The 16318-nt window shown below is 42.6% G+C and overlaps 3 protein-coding genes across 3 annotated transcripts; 1 reads left to right on the top strand and 2 right to left on the bottom strand.

Moving 5' to 3' along the window:
• The first annotated feature begins 5928 nt into the window (after positions 1–5928).
• On the top strand, positions 5929–7649 carry LOC149397934 (early nodulin-like protein 9). The gene is made up of 2 exons (XM_089615752.1): positions 5929–6323; positions 7075–7649. The coding sequence occupies exons 1-2, from the start codon at positions 6143–6145 to the stop codon at positions 7419–7421; spliced, it is 528 nt and encodes a 175-aa protein (XP_089471878.1). The 5' UTR covers positions 5929–6142; the 3' UTR covers positions 7422–7649.
• A 1748-nt stretch (positions 7650–9397) lies between these two features.
• LOC149397933 (uncharacterized) lies at positions 9398–10589 on the bottom strand. The gene is made up of 3 exons (XM_089614395.1): positions 10080–10589; positions 9673–10024; positions 9398–9615 (listed from the first exon to the last, which is right to left on the bottom strand). Exons 1-3 carry the CDS (start codon positions 10587–10589, stop codon positions 9398–9400), a joined length of 1080 nt encoding a protein of 359 aa, XP_089470521.1.
• A 1752-nt stretch (positions 10590–12341) lies between these two features.
• Positions 12342–13740, bottom strand: LOC149397932 (uncharacterized). Its single transcript, XM_089614394.1, has 4 exons — positions 13560–13740; positions 13109–13510; positions 12822–13026; positions 12342–12708 (listed from the first exon to the last, which is right to left on the bottom strand). Exons 1-4 carry the CDS (start codon positions 13738–13740, stop codon positions 12342–12344), a joined length of 1155 nt encoding a protein of 384 aa, XP_089470520.1.
• Positions 13741–16318: the final 2578 nt, after the last annotated feature.

The following is a 16318-nucleotide window of genomic DNA, read 5'->3' as shown; positions in this document are numbered from 1 at the left end:
CTTGCACATCCGATTACGGTCCTCACCAATTTCCCACTGCGCCAGGTGCTGCAAAAGCCTGACGTATCCGGAAGGCTAATGAAATGGTCAATTGAGTTGACACAATATGACATACACTTCAGCCCCCGACCAGCAATTAAAGGACAAGCAGTCGCTGACTTCATTGCAGAGTTCACATACAGGCCAGTCGAATTCCCGATTTGGGACATGTATGTAGACGGAGCAGTCAACGAAAAGGGGTCCGGGGTCGGAATTGCGCTATCCAGTCCAGAAGGAGACAAGGTAAAATTCGCTTTAAAATTCGATTTTAATACTTCGAACAATGAAGCTGAGTACGAAGCTATGATACATGGGCTGCAAATAGCAAAAGATTTAGAAATCAAAAAGCTCAAAGTATATTCGGATTCTCAGTTAATTGTTAATCAAATGAAATGTGAATTTCAGGCAAAAGGCGAAAAGATGTCGCTATATGCCGAGAAGGCTAAAAACTTAGCAAACGAATTCGAACTTTGCGAGATCACCCAAGTCCCAAGAGCCATGAACGTAGAGGCCGACGCATTAGCAAAGCACGCCACTCAAGGATCAGACTCGGAGTCAATCCTAGTGATCAAAATTGGGCAGCCCAGCATCGAGCAGGCCACCCACGTGCTTCATATCGAGCAACGAAAGTCTTGGCAAACTCCGATCAGGAAATACTTGCAGCAGGGAACTCTACCCAACGACAAAAACGAGGCTAAAAGTTTGAAGTTCAGAGCCGCCCGATATTTCCTCGAAGGTCAGAATCTTTACAAAAGGGGATTTTCCCAAGCTCTACTCAAGTGCCTAGATGAAGACGAAGCCGAGTACGCTCTCAAAGAAATCCATGAAGGGATATGCGGAAGTCACATCGGATGCGAAGCATTGGCGCAAAAGATCATCCGACAAGGACTCTACTGGCCGACATTAAAGGCCGATGCACGGCACATGACGCAAAGATGCGTCAAGTGTCAAAAGTTCTCAAACATCCCGAGGCTTCCGCCTAATCCGCTCATCACCCTCTCATGCCCGATCCCATTCGCAGAATGGGGAATAGACCTAATCGGAGCTTTGCCAACAGGCCGAGGAGGATGCAGGTATGCGATTGTAGCCATCGACTATTTTTCAAAATGGGTTGAAGCCGAACCCTTAAATAAAATAACGGCCCATGCAATTGAGAAATTCGTATGGAAAAATATCATTACTCGTTTTGGAATACCAGTCAAAATTGTATCCGACCACGGAACCCAATTCGACTGCGATTCCTTCAAAAGCTTTTGTGAAAAATATGGCATTAACAAAGTTTTTTCTACACCAGTCAGACCACAATCCAATGGATTGGTGGAGGCCGTCAACAAAACAATAAAACACGGCCTGAAAACAAAGTTAGACGAGCAAAAGTCAGAGTGGGTGGATATGCTTCAAGAAGTCCTCTGGTCATACAGGACCACCGAGCACTCCGCAACTGGCGAAACACCTTTCTCCCTCGCATACGGTTCCGACGCGGCCATACCGACCGACGTCTTAATACCAACAATGAGAAGAGAAAATTACTCAACAAAGGTAAACAACGACATGCTTGAAATTAGTCTAGACCTGTTAGAAGAAAAAAGAGAAAACGCCAGATTGAGAAATCTAGCTAACCAGCAAAAGGTTTCTCGGTATTTCAACAGGAGAGTCCGACCAAGATCATTCAAAGTCGGCGACAAAGTCCTCAGAAGAGTTTTTCTCCACACAAAAATCCACCAGGAAGGAGTCTTCAACGCAAACTGGGAGGGACCCTACATCATCCGAGAAGACTTCGGAAACGGGGCCTACCGACTACAACAGTTGAGCGGCGATATGGAGAAAAACCCCTGGAACGCTGAGCACCTTCGCCAATTTTACGTTTGACTTGTTTATTTGTTAATCTTTCAAAAAGCGGCTTGGTCGCATGTATCGCGTTTACATTTTCAAAAAGCGGCTTGGTCGCATGAATTATGTTTACTTGTTAAATTTTCGAAAAGCGGCTTGGTCGCACGTACTTATGATTTCAAGTAATTTTCTATCTTTCAATTTTCTACTCGGAGTTTCGAGTAATCACGTGCTTATAATCTCAAGTAATTGTTCATCTTTCTTTCCTCTGCTCGGAATTACTTATGTATCGCATTATGTATTACTTATCACGCTATGTATAAATTATCTTTCAAAATTTCGACAAAGTAAACTGGGCGGCTAGATAACTAACGAACAGTTTTTAGAAAATATACCTAGTAATAGTAATACTTTACTTTACCAAAATTTTGAAACTAAATTTACACAAAATATAGATCCAACCAAGGATCATTTGTTCAAATCCCGAAAGGGAAAAACGAAAATTACATAATAAAAATCCGACCTCGGATCATTTGTTCAAAACCCAAGCGGGTTAGCAGAAATCAAAATAAAACAACAACAAAGACAAATTCTACTCCTGGTCGCCTTCTTCGCTAGCCCTTGACTCCGAGTCGAGATCGAGATCCGTCGCATCCAGAGTAGGATTCTTCGGACCAAGAAGCCGAACAGCCTCGGTCATCCCAGCGGTATAGAGATCATCGCGCATATCACGATAATCGTCGGAAGCTTTGTACTCTTCCACCGCCGCTAAACGAGCAGCCTCAAGGTCTTCTCGGAACTTTCGAGTTAACTCAGACCTAACCTTGGCTGTCTCATCCCTGGCAACATCTCTCTCCTTGAGAAATCGATCATTCCTTTGTCTCAAGGAGGTGAGCTCGGAGCCTAGCAGTCCGACAAGACCGGTCATACTGACAAAATTCTGCAACGATCAAACGATCAGCCACAATGAGTTATCAAAAGGGAAGAGGTACCGACTAGACGAGTCAAAACTTACCGAAATCGCCAAGTCAGTGGCCTGGTTAAGCCTCTCCAAAGGCTCGAGCCTGAGAACCTCCTGAGCCTTCTCGGCAGGGAAACGCTCGCGGAAGAAAGTAACGACCGGAGCCAAAGGATCGGAGGCAGAGGAAGGCTCGGCCAGACCCTTAACGGGAGAAGAGCTCAGAGGCTCCGAGACCTTCGAAATCGACGAGGACGCCCGCTTGCCGGCCGTCGAAGCCTTAGAAGCCTTGATGCGTTTCGGATTGGGAGGGATCAGCTCGGGAGCGGATTTCTTTTTTGCCATCTGGGCGATCTCTGTTAAGAAACGAAAATGAAAATGAGAAAAGAACATATGTAAGCTGAGAAAGGACAAGTAAAATACTTACTTGAATAAGGGTAATAATAATATTGGTCGAGCAGGTCCGGGTCCGATAACAAAAACGTCGACCGATCAGCCTCTGAAAGATCAAAAATTTCCGAGTGAAGTGGTCGCTCCTCCTCGGAATATTGCGGAAGGGAACCTGGAACCAAACATAAAACATATAAAAACCCAGAACAAAAGCCCGGCTCAGATTATCAAACAAGAATTCTGGACCAAAATCACACCCAATTCCGAGAACGGAGCCCTTATGGGGCACCTTTCATAAGAAGCGTTCCCTTCAACCCAAAAGAAATGATCTTTCCAATTTTTCTGGCTGGTCGGCAGGCGAGTAACCACCTTAGAATGATCGTCATTAGCCCGAGCATAATAGTAACCATGCTGCCCTGGGGCCGACTTAAACGAGTAGTATTGTGAGAAATCTTGCAAAGTGACAGGGCGATCATAAATTTTCGCCCACAGCACGGCCATCCCGACGAAGATTTTATACACGTTGGGAACAAGCTGGGTAGGAGAACAACCCAGGTCGGAAACGAACTGGGAAATGAGAGGATGCATTGGCAACCCTCCGATCACGTTCAAAATGGCCCTATTGAACGCAATCTTTCCAACAGGAGGCTGATCGGCTCTCTCGTGTTCCAAAGGTGCCGAGAGGATAATTCCATCAGCTATCTCAAATTCCTCCCTCAACCCTTGTAGATATTTCTCGGTAACCCGAGAAGTCCAAACCTTGGCCGAAAACTGGCCCTCTTTCCGTTCAAAAACCAGGGCCTCTTCCTCTTCCTCTGGAAGATCAACCCCAAAGGTCCTCCCACTTGGACCCGGAATGCCTTGAGAACAGCCCTCTCCTCGGTCTTGCGAAAGAGAAAGGCTCGTCGTATCACGAGATTCCGACCCGCTCTCCCTCGAAGAATCGGACGAGGACGATATCTCCACGACCATAGTGTCCCTACACGACAGGGAAGACGAGTCAAAAACCTTTTTCTCGTTATCAACCCCCTCGGACTCAGGATTGGGAGGCACGCATGATTCATCATATGCCATTACAGGACGGTCCCATCCGATCTCTGGGACATGATACCACACGGGACTTCTGAGGAAAGGAAACTTGGACCCATCCAACAAGGTAACACTATCGGGATCAGGTTCCGATCGCCGAACGACGCGAGGATCGAAGCTTAGATCAGGACGCGCAAGTCCACCCATAGCCCTAATGAAGTTGAGAAACTAAGATTCCTAAAGTCCGAAGGGTCCGAATACAATAAATAAAGAAGATATCGATCGCCGAACAACGATCTCAAAACAAAAGGAAGGTATCAAAACAATGAAAAAAGAACAGACCTTACCCGCGAGATTGAAGATCGGAAGATCCGAGCAAAAACGAAAAAGCCAAAAGCACAATCTGAATAAGCAGATCAAGCCGAGAATGCTCTGAGACCAGAATTTAGAAGAAAAAGCGAAATGAAGTCAAAAGTTGAGGAAAGGCCTTATATAAAGACTTCATGAACGGTGAGGATTAAGCTTGTCCAGGAAGCCAAACACATCTGACCGTCGAAGCAGAAGACGCTACGGTTCAGAAAGGCCAGATGACAAACGACGTCGTCCTATAAAAAGAAAAGAATGAAGAATTCTACTCGGATCATCCCGAGACGAGTAAGCAAAGATGAACACGGTCACGAAGCAAACCGAAATAGTTCCTTACCATTTTTGCTAAAGAAAAAACTAAGAAACTGGAGGGCAGCTGTTACGGGATAAATTAGTCAGACTCCGATCTGGCTAGTCGGACTACCGAGCAGAAATATGAATCCAGCACCGAGCTCAGGTTAAGTAAACCCAAGGGCCATCCATTGAAAAGGAACGAACCGTTCATAAGTTAAGAACGAAACCCACCGATCAGAACTTCGAAGAGAAGAGAAGAACGTGGGTCAAAGACTAGTCAAAACTAATAGAAAACATGTTTCAAGCTCTAAAACGCACACCTCGACGGTTCAGGAACCACGCGAGGAGCATTAACCGCCCACCTCAGAGAGAGGCGAAAAGCAGTTACCCATAACCGTCCAGAACGTGGGATTGATCACCCCACGTTCCTCAAAATAACCGTCAAAGACACGACCAGATGAGTATAAATAGAGGCAGCAGCACAGAACGAGACACAGACTTTTTTACACACTTTCCTTCACTTGAAATCTCTAGAAAACATTGCTCTCTTGTATTAGATTCGTCTGTATAAAGAGAAAGTCTTGCCTAAATCACCTCTGTACTCGGAGGCTTTGTACTCGGAATCAGTGTATTTTCGTGAGATATTGTTGTACTAATTTTACAGGTCAACAAAGTATAAACTCTAGCCAAACTGAAGATGTCCAATTTGAAGTTTGAAGTCCAACGTATTACAAACTTTGAACCATACCCAAAATTGAGATTATATATATAATAAACAAATGAAAAGATCAAGAATTTGTATATAAACTAAGTAACTACGTACCTGGCAATTTCAAAAGCCGCCAGTGTCACGCGGTCAACGTCAAAATAAGTGTTTTAGTCGGTGTTTTATTTATTTATTCTGAAAACTCAAAGAGACGCCAAGTACAAAGTTTATTAGCCAGAAGGATAATATTCCATTTTTTTTTTTTGAGAGATATCAGATATCTCACTTCTCACATCTCACGAAATTTTAATACAGATATTTATTAAGATGCCGTTTAGTGTTTTAATTAGTCGTGCATATGCTGTACACGTGTATTTTTCTTATTTGTTTGTTTGAATGCTCCTGATTGGTTGGACATTCTTTTCTGTTTTCATTCTCGGTGGTTTTGGCTATTTAATCCTGCCATCCGATTTATGTTTTCTCTTGAAGCCTGAGAAAGTGAATCAAAGTCGATATCAATATCGTATACAATGAAAATGATTGGTCAAAAGGGTTTATTAGTTGCCACAATGATGATGTTAGTACTTCTTGAGGGCAGTAATGCCGCGGAATATGTGGTTGGAGGCGACTTTGGTTGGAATACTCCTCCAAATGCTTCCTTTTACTCTCAATGGGCTACCTCCAAGACTTTCCAAATTGGAGACATCGTTGGTAAGCATCTTTTGTAATTTCTGTTTTGATTATCTTAATTATTATTCTTGATCTAAAAATCTTTGTATATCTGGACTTGGAAATTTAAATCTCTCTGTCTCTCTCTGTCTCTCTCTCTCTCTCTCTCTCTCTATATATATATATATATATATATGCACTAGTAGTCAATGAGCTTTTGAAATTTGACTTAAACGAACCGGACTATTTTAATCAATTTGGAAAAAGGGACAGCAATTTAAAACCGGTGGTCAAGTCCAATTTGATGTTTCAAGTTTTTTTTTTTTTTTTTTTTTACATGTTTTGTGGTAAAATTATCAATTAGTATGGAAAGTTTTTTTTTTTTTGGGTGACATCTTTAGTTCTTGATCCACATATTTTTTTAAGTTGAAGCATGAATATAGTTTATTTGGTGATGATTTTACATGAAAAATCACCAAATCCCTAGGGTGGGAATTTTATTTATTTATTTATTTATTATTATTATTATTATTATTATTTTGCTTTTCGAAGCATAAATGGAGTTTATTTCTTGATGATTTGACATAAACCAAAATTTTAGAAAAAATAAATTACATCAATCCATCATTTGAGATTTCATCAAAATATGATAAATGAGCTGATAATTATACCAATCCATGATTTGAATATAGAATCCCATTCATTTAATCATGAGAATCCATTAGTAGTTCAATTAAGTTTTAGTGATTTTATTTTCAAATCTAAGTTTCTTCTATTTCCTATTTCATATTAGTGTTCAATACCAGCAAAGTCAGTATGGGCGAATTGCCAACCCTAGACGAATACCGAAATTGCACCAAACCCGGCCTCTTCTTCTTCGGCATACAAGTGAGTTATACCCTTCGCTCCAACGGCTCTCGGTTCTTCGTTTCTACTTTTACCCGTCACTCCAATGGCTCTTGGCCGAGTATTATGGGTGATGATGAACAATGTAAGCGCGGGACAAAAGTGATCATTACCGTCGGATTGCCAACTTCCGTCGCTCCAAAAAACTTTGCCTCGAGCCTCTCTTCTCTGAGCTTCGGCGCAATGGCTGCGATAACTCTATGTACTTTTCTTGTTGCCCTCTCCAATCAGTAGGTCTAGCTATATGTATGACTACTCTAGTGTGTGATTTTTATGTGTGTATATTTCAAGTTTGAAAGAAATTGCATATATCAATTTGTAACTCTTTGGTGACTATCTTTGAGAATGAGAGCTTATGTGCAGCTCATTAGTTTTTCATTGTAATGAAATAAAGTTCTTGATGACGCTAAACACCCAATTATCAATTCCCATTCCTAATGTACAGACACAAAACAAAATTAAAATTGGTTCAAATTATATTGTTCGATTGTCATTGATGAATGTCTTCAAACCTTTTCGTGTAATTAATCCACTCTAAGATGTTTCAAGATGTTAATTCTCGTATCCATATTCTCCGCATATTAAACTAAGCATCTCGTTTATATGACTGTTTCGTATCATTTGTATCTATCAATACAACTGTGTTTTCCCTTGCGCTTAATTGAAGTTTTCGAGCCAAAAAAAAAAAAAAAAAGAAACACAACGTATAATGTTGTCTGTGTAGTTGAAATTTTAATAATAAAATTGCATGTATCAATATTGTAAGTATTTTGAGAGTATTTTTAACGATGATACCTAATGCGTGTAGATCATTAAATATTATTTCTTCATATTTTAATGAACGAAAATAGTGGACGAGGTTAAACCCCTAATCTATCGCTTGAAGCAACTGCGTGGAGATTTGTTGTCCTCTCGATAGTTGATCGTCGTCGACAAAGGTCTTCAACCCTTTTTCGGATAAGGCCGCTCTAAGATGGCTTAAGAAGTTCTTTATCGTGTCCTCGCCTCTAAAGCTCAAGAATACGTGAAATTCTGATAGTCATAAAGACAAGATGTCGCACACAATGTATTGACAATGTGTTCGACAACTTGCTTGAACACATATCATGGATAAACAACAGAGCAGTGCAATAAATAAAAGAAGCACAATATGGTTACCCAGTTCAGTGCAACAACACCTACGTCTGGGGGCACTCTGCCAGTGGAAAGGATTTCACTATATAATAGTCAATAGTATAAGCAAGATCTTATATGATTACAATGCAAAATCAAAGCCCGAGAAACTATTACCACAAGTGAATACCTAGACCAGGGAGTCCCCCTGAATTTGAAATCTCCTCAATTCCACTCTTCGAGCAAACTCCTATGCTCGGACGTCTTCAGTCTTCAATCGCACGTTGAGTCTTCAATCACGTAAACACATAACCCAAATCACTCAAACACTCAATCTTCTCGAATAGTATTTGATGAATAACACCGCTCTTATCAATACACAAAGTCTCCCAGTCCGCCGGTCTTGCATGTCTAGGAGTCCAAAATATTTTGATAAAACGTCAAGGCTGCTAAGGGGGAAGCGCATGGCTTTTATAGCAGCTGTACAAACTTGGAACTGTATCTAGGGTTTACCCATACTCGTAAGAATATTGCAAATAAAGATACCAGCGAGGCAATCTGGCAAAACCGGAAACTTGCCAGGATTACAATCTGAAGGATGTGTCACCAAAAGTTGGAGCATGAAGACCGACATCTTTCCTTACAACTTGCACTAAAAAATAAAGACAACAAATAATGTAACAACAATCTCCCCATTTGGCTATTTTTTAGGCAAGCACTTCCAGAGCAGTTCTCAACCAAGCGTCATGACTAAGAAAAAAAAGTCAAAATAAATGACCCTCATGGCGCCTCTCCCCCTGATTGCCTAAAAACATACCAAAGGCAAAGATCAACCAAGACAGAGGGAAGCAACAAAAATATGAGCATGTAAAAGCGAGAATTGAAGCAAACAACAGATATAATATTAATCAACAAGGTCTGAACTTAGTCTTGAACAAACAAACCAGAAAAGTAGCAGAGGTTGAACACAAATAGTAGTAGAGGTGTTTCAACCGGAACACACAACATCAACAACAATAAAAGGCAATAGTTCAAGAGATACAGACCAAAGAGGAAAAAGATTAGTGAGCGGCAGTGTGGGAGGTGTCATCATCACTCTAACTATCGAAACTGTCTGAGCCAATGTTGCGAGAACCTTCATTATCTTTATCACCACTAGTACCTTCAAAATCCTCATCCGGACCAGGCTGAGAAGAATTCACATCATATTTACCAGGAGAAGCAGTCAAGTCACGTACAAGACCCTCACATATGAACTTCCTGCGAGAGAGGGTCTCGATGGTCTTCTTGAGGATGTCAATCTCCTCACTGAGCTCTTTCAAAATGTTCCTTTAAACTTCATCAAAAATAGGACCTATCTTCATCGTGCTACCAGAGGAGACAGATGTCACGACAGATGGTTTATCAAGATCACGAGCATGCTTCCCCTCGAAAAGCTTGTGACTGATGGTAAGAACACCAGGCCTTTTCCCTGCTACATCTGTGCTATGCAGAATATTCTTGTTTTGCTTAAGAAGAATGCTAATGATGATGAAAGGGAATCCAATGGGAAGCTTCACGGCATAAGATTTGGCATGTTTTTCCAAATGATCAAAAACAAATTGTCCAAAATCAAAGGAAGAGCGTGTACCTATCTGGTAGATCAGGCTAGCCAACTCTGCATTGATGCTAGACCCATGTGAAGAGGGAGCCCAGTTAGCAATGCCGATCGATGCGATAGAGAACTGAGTATTTGGCAGTGAGATCAGAAGATGGTAATGTGCCCTTGGAAGGCCAAACTTTGGTCTCATCACTAGTGATTTCTCTTGCAACGACGTCCAGGGAAGGAACCCGATCAGCGGTAATTATTTTCCCTCGACCTAGGAAATTGTTGATAACTTCTGGGGATATCTCAAAGCAATGCCCTCTGACATACACTTTCCTGAATTCAGCATCATCGAAAACATCAAAAGAAAAAGAGAGGTTGACAATAAATTCCTTCACCAAAGTGGGGTAGTAGACACCAATGTCGGTGACCTTCTTGAGCATCTCAGCATCGTGTACGAGTTTCATGACGACTCCGATCTTTAGAGCTTTGCTAGACAGCTCTTTTTCGAGAAAGATAACACGATGATACACAAACCTCCACTTAAGAACTCCGTCTTCCTTGTGAAAGGAAACATTGTCCAAGGGAGCAGCAGGGAAATTCTTGGGAAGCTTTTGACCTCCCACAGATCTCTTGTTTCCAATGCCAAGAGATATCACATGTTCCTCTTCTTCAGCCTCAATGGGCTCGTCAGCTACATGCATAGATGCCACAGCAGGCTTTTTCCCTTTTTTCTTGTTCAGTCCAACCTTGACCTTTCTCTTCCTTTTTTTTCCTTGATAGGAGCCATTGGCTCACTTTTCTCCATCATCTTTCTCTTCTTCTTACTCTTCTCAGACAGAAGAGTGGCAATACACACGTCATCATCATGCTAAAATTTCTCCTTTACAGAGGCAAGAACAGCCTCTCCAATATCTTGCCTCTCATCAGACTTATCCTTGTCCACCTGAGCAGAGGATGTCGGGACATCCTTCACAACATCTTTTCCTGCACCCAGAATCCCCCTAATCACATCATCATGTGGGGGTTCTTGCTCATCGAGAAGAGATTCCAAAAACATTAATGTCCCTAGGGTTCTCTTCAATATGTCCAGGAGGAGTATTAGAATCAGGCTTACCTTGGACCATCTTGTATGGGCTTTCAAGAGGAGAGGCGCTTGTGTGGGCTTCTTCCATGATGGCGACATTAACATCCTCTCTCTCTCTTCAGACGCGCTACTGGAACTTGCATCATCTTTGATGTCGGTGATCGAAAGTGCAACTTTCTTGATCACGACCTTTCTTGTGCCGACAAGGGAAGGGTTTTTAGGTGGAACTGACGACCCAGCAAAGGCACCTCCGGCCTTACCATCAGCGTGATTACTAGGTCGCGTTCCATAAACCCGGACCCTATGCTTGTTGCTCTCCGGCTCAAGCTCGGCCCCTTTTTTAGTGACATTCTTCGTCTTCATCTTAGATTTTTCTTTCTTTTCTGACCCTGTTGTGCTTATGCCACTTCTTGTACCCACCATAGTGAAGAAAAATCTAAGATAACTACGACAAAAATAACCGTCAAGAGGGCTGGTTACCCAATTCAAAGAAATTTTGTGAGAAGAGGGCGAGAAAACAGGAAAGATGGCTTCAGCGAATTTTGGAAAAGAGGTAACTTCCCAGGCTTCCTCGAGAAATAAACTGTAAGTTGGATGTTTGATGAGCTGAAGATGATAAAAAAGACGTCGTATAACTAAATGGGCCTTGGTCCTTCTCAAGCCCAAACTAGATTTAGACGACATTTTAGCCCGGTAGATAGGTCGAATGAGCCAACCAGACAAATTGGCCCATGAACACATGTTTATGTAGAATAAAATAGCACAAATTAAAGAATAATTATCAAAGAGGAGAGAACAAATACAACCAAACAGCTCTCCACATCTCAGTAATTGCTATTGTTCGATCACACATAATCCTAGAGAAGATCTGAGACCTTCAAATCTGCTTGCATCCAAAGCCTTTGTAAAGATGTCTGCAAGTTGTTTCTCAGTGAGGATATATTATTTTTTTTAAACGGTAACTTCATTATATATATTTGAAAAGGCGAAAGCCACTTTACACAAAAGGTGGGACGTTTATAGTTAGCTCCCCGGATCCAACGCCAGTCGAGCACGCGAACCCAGGCTAAGCCAGCCATAAAAATGAGACCACAATCAAAAGCTGGCCCTATAGGCCTTTACACAGAGGAAAGTGAATGAGGCAAAAGTCACTTTACAAAAAGATGAGACATTTCTTCCTGACCCTCGGGACCAAAAGAAAGACCCGAAAAAGGGGCAGACCGAAACGATACAACATCGACCAAAATAGACCACTTAGGTCATGTACAAGAGGGGATATTATAAACAGATATTACTAGAAGCCTCGAGCCTCCCACAACTGACCAAAAAAAAAAAGAGAAAACTGGGCTCCCCACACCCTGAAACCAGACTATATAGCGCTAAGCCAATCCCGTTGAAGGTCCGCCAAAGAATGGAACTTGAACTCCTTACACGAACAGTGTAGCCACAAAGCCAAGTTGAAATTGAATGCCTCTTGTAATTCATCGTGGCTCCAAGCAGCTCCCTCGAAAATACATTTGTTTCTTCGTATCCATAGAATCCATAGTCCAGCCAATACTCCCGTCTTGACAACCGCCTTCCATTTACAATTTTTCCCTGGGACATCGTGTTGAATAAAGAAATCAGCTAGGATCACGACCGAAGAGACGTTAATCCCAACTTTCCCAAAAAACCATCTCCATAATCCGGATGCGGCCGAACAATCAACAAAAAGGTGGTGGATATCCTCGGCCGCGCTACGACAGAAAGCACAGCAACTCGGTGACAGCGCCCAGTGAGGATTTTGTCTTTGTAGAACGTCCGTGGAGTTAATCCTTTTTAGAGCCAGTCTCCAACCAAAAATTTGAACGTTTTTTTTGGAGCAGCGGACTTCCACACAGCCTCGAAAAACGGTACCGAAGGGGCTGATTCTGCGTCTGCGAGAGAGGCGTTCATGGATTTAACCGTGAAGTCTTCTGAGTCGTCCAACCACACTCTTCTATCCTGCACTCCTTCGTCGAGGGAGATCGGTTCTAGTAAAACCATCAGCCGTGTAAACTCCTCCGCTTCTCTATCTAAAAGGCTCCTTGGAAAATTAAAGGACCAAACAATATCGCTCGAATTTGGTGACCTAAGAGCGAATTGAGCAATATGAACCTTTTTCAATGGACATAGTCGGAAGAGGGAGGGGAAGCGAGTTTCCAAGCACTTTTTCCCCACACCAGACATCCTCCCAAAATCTTATATTTGAGCCATTGCGAACCACCCACTTACACCGCTTAAAAAAGTCTTCCTCGACCGAGAAAATTGATTTCCAAGGACTACGGAGAGTGCGTCTTGACGCGTTCCTAGGATCCCATCCGTTTCCTTGAAGCCCGTAAATGGCTGCGACCACCTTGTGCCAGAGCTCGTTGGGCACGAGCGGGAATCTCCATAGCCACTTTGCTAGGAGAGCCCGATTTTTCTCGATTAAACCCTCGATTCCCAATCCTCCTTTCTCTTTCGATCTGTAGCAGACTTCCCATGCAATCGCCGCCTTACATTTTTTCTCATCAAAACCTTCCAAAAAAAAAATTTCTCATGATCCTCTCCAAATCCACAGCCACACCAATTGGCATTTTGAAAACCGACATAAAATATGTCGGAAGAGCAGACAACACAGATTGAATTAACGTCAACTTGCCTCCTTTTGAGAGGAAGCCACGTTTCCATCTAGCCAATCGCTTGGCGACCTTAGATAGGACGGGGTCCCAAAAAGATTTACTTCTCGGATTATCTCCAAGTGGCATGCCGAGATAGGAGATTGGTCATTCGGCTTTCTGACACCCTAGAGAAACCGCAAGTCTCTCACAAATCCTCGGAGTTAACATTGATTCCCACCAAACTACTTTTCCCAATATTAATTTTGAGGCCCGAGTCTTCGCAAAACTGCTTGATGATGTCCATGAGATTCCCCCAATTGTGGCTCTCAAAAACTCCGAAAATAAGAGTATCGTCCGCAAACTGAAGATGAGAAATAGGCAGCGCCGGAGATCCCACCGAAACTGCTCGAAAAGATTCGTCCTCCACGCCTCGCTGAATTCGTCGGGACATTGCATCCGCCACTAGTATAAAGAGAAAGGGCGATAAAGGATCTCCTTGTCGGATTCCTGTCGAGCTCGAGAAGTGCTTCCGCTCTTTACCGTTAATTATGACTGAAAAAGACACCGATGAAAGACATCCCTTCACCAACTTTCTCCACCTAGTATCAAAACCTTTCTTTTCCATTACAAAGTCTAGAAAATTCCAGTCCACCATGTCGTAAGCCTTCTCGAAGTCGATTTTGAGCACCGCTCCTTTCCTCTTTGAGCATTTAGTTTCTTCAACGACCTCGTTTGCAATTAGTATCAAGTCCGAAATTTGTCTTCCTTTGACAAAAGCACCTTGGAAAATAGAGATTGTTTTTTCCAAAACTGTTTGATCCTTTCCACTAAAACCTTAGCTAGTATCTTGTATAGCCCCGTCACCAAACTGATCGGTCTAAAATCCTTTGCTTTGCATGCGTTAATTTTCTTGGGAATGAGACAGATGAAAGTTTCGTTAACACTTTTATTAATGATTCCCGATTCCCAAAAATCCCGAAAAAATTGGAGAATATCAGCTTTAATGGTGTCCCAAAAATCTTGGAAGAACGCCAAGGAGAAACCGTCTGGACCGGGAGATTTGTTTCTAGCACATCCGAAAACTGCCCTGATAATCTCCTCTATTTCAACATGCCGTGACAAGTCTTCCGCATCACTTGTGTCGATGGTCTGCCAGTCAATGTCGTTCCATTCACCTCTAGGAGAAGGGTTTACACGGTATAGCCTTTCGAAGAAGCGGTTTATCTCTTCAACGATTTCCTCTTCCTTAACCGTCACTGACTCATCTTCTTTTTCCAACTTCCAAATGGAGTTCTTTGCTTTCCTAGCACTAAGCAAAGAATGGAAAAGACTAGTGTTACCGTCTCCGTGTTTGGCCCATCCAATTTTCGACTTGAACCTTGCTGCCCTCTCCTCGTCAGCAAGGATACCATCGAGTTGACCTTTCAAAAGGGCCCTCTCGAATATCTTTTCATCCGACCAATTTGAGCCCTCCTCTAATCTGTCCAGTCTTGAGATCTTTTTCCCAATTCGACATTTTTGGCCCAGTTTCCTTTCTCTTTCAACTGTTGACCACTCTTTAATTTTGCTTTTCAGGTTGTGAAGCTTTTTCATGAAAAGATGGCATGTCCAACCCACCAGTACCGGTTCGGACCAAGAAGAAACTACCAGAGCCTTGAAATCAGGATGCTCCAACCAGGTGTTATCCAGTCTGAAAGGACTCGGACCCCATTTAACTGGTTCTGTGTTTATCGTGAGGGGGAAATGGTCTGAAACCCCCCGTAATTGAACATCTTGATGACAATATGAGAATAAACCCCTCCATCCGGTGGTGAAAAGAAACCTGTCTAACCGTGAACAAGTAGAGCTTTCTTGAAAATTTGTCTAGGTATATTTACCATTTGATAGAGGCGGATCAATTAAAGCTAACTCGTCAATCAATTCATTGAAGCATCTCATGCTTCGCCTAGCCCAAACTGGCTTATTTTTCTCTTCAACGAATCTGACTACGTTGAAATCACCACCAATGCACCAAATAGACCCAAAATCTCTGCGAGGCCAACAATCTCATCCTAAAACCTTTTTCTCCCATGCGGTCGGCATGGCCCATAAGCCCCTGTGAACCACCACGAGTCGTCACCATAGGCTATTTCGATTGAAACTGTGAAGTCCCCTAACATACTATCCAAAACCGATACTCTCCTCACATCCCAAACAATGACAATTCCACCTGAAGCCCCATTAGCGGGCAAAGTAACCCATTCTTTGAATCGTGAACTCCAAATACTTCCGACGAACCTTCTATCGATTTTAAATCTTTTTGTTTCCTGTAGCACTAAAATGTCCGGATTTGCCTTACACACAAGTGACTTGATTCCCCTCTGTTTGTCGGGGTGTCCCGTACCCCTTACGTTCCAGGATAATATTTTCATCTAAAACCTCTCTTCCCCCTTTGGATTCTTATTTTCCGAAGCTCATATCAAAATCCAGGTTCCGTAGTTCACGTGTCTTCTCTTTTGACCTCTTTGAGGGTTTGGAAGATCGAACCGGGCTACGTGAATGGATCAATTTCTCTCTCTTCCTGCGGCGGGCAGAAGACCTTCCTAATCTAGGCGTAAAATTTGGAGATAATTTAGCCTGATAATTTACCTCTCGTCCAATTAGCTTCTTTACCCCTTCCTCACCAGAAGCTAGACTCGACCCAATCATGGCGGCGATACCTTCCAAGCACTCCGAGGAGTCTTCC

The sequence above is a fragment of the Urtica dioica genome, chromosome 5 (assembly GCF_054948205.1).
Source record: "Urtica dioica subsp. dioica isolate 48M chromosome 5, U.dioica_male_clone48M_v1_H2, whole genome shotgun sequence".
Taxonomy (NCBI): Eukaryota; Viridiplantae; Streptophyta; class Magnoliopsida; order Rosales; family Urticaceae; genus Urtica; species Urtica dioica.
This window is presented reverse-complemented; position numbering and strand designations above follow the sequence as displayed.

Excerpts from the sequence above, each read along its gene's own strand:
- LOC149397934 (XM_089615752.1), top strand. The coding sequence starts at position 6,143 with ATGAAAATGATTGGTCAAAAGGGTTTATTAGTTGCCACAATGATGATG. Across the intron at positions 6,324-7,074 it reads CCAAATTGGAGACATCGTTG|TGTTCAATACCAGCAAAGTC; the intron begins GTAAGCATCTTT and ends ATTTCATATTAG.
- LOC149397933 (XM_089614395.1), bottom strand. The coding sequence starts at position 10,589 with ATGCATGTAGCTGACGAGCCCATTGAGGCTGAAGAAGAGGAACATGTG. Across the intron at positions 10,025-10,079 it reads TCACTAGTGATGAGACCAAA|TTCTCTATCGCATCGATCGG; the intron begins GTTTGGCCTTCC and ends CCAAATACTCAG. Across the intron at positions 9,616-9,672 it reads CGTGACATCTGTCTCCTCTG|AGCTCAGTGAGGAGATTGAC; the intron begins GTAGCACGATGA and ends ACATTTTGAAAG.
- LOC149397932 (XM_089614394.1), bottom strand. The coding sequence starts at position 13,740 with ATGCCACTTGGAGATAATCCGAGAAGTAAATCTTTTTGGGACCCCGTC. Across the intron at positions 13,511-13,559 it reads GGTTTTCAAAATGCCAATTG|GTTTTGATGAGAAAAAATGT; the intron begins GTGTGGCTGTGG and ends TTTTTTTGGAAG. Across the intron at positions 13,027-13,108 it reads GACTATGTCCATTGAAAAAG|ATAGAGAAGCGGAGGAGTTT; the intron begins GTTCATATTGCT and ends GGAGCCTTTTAG.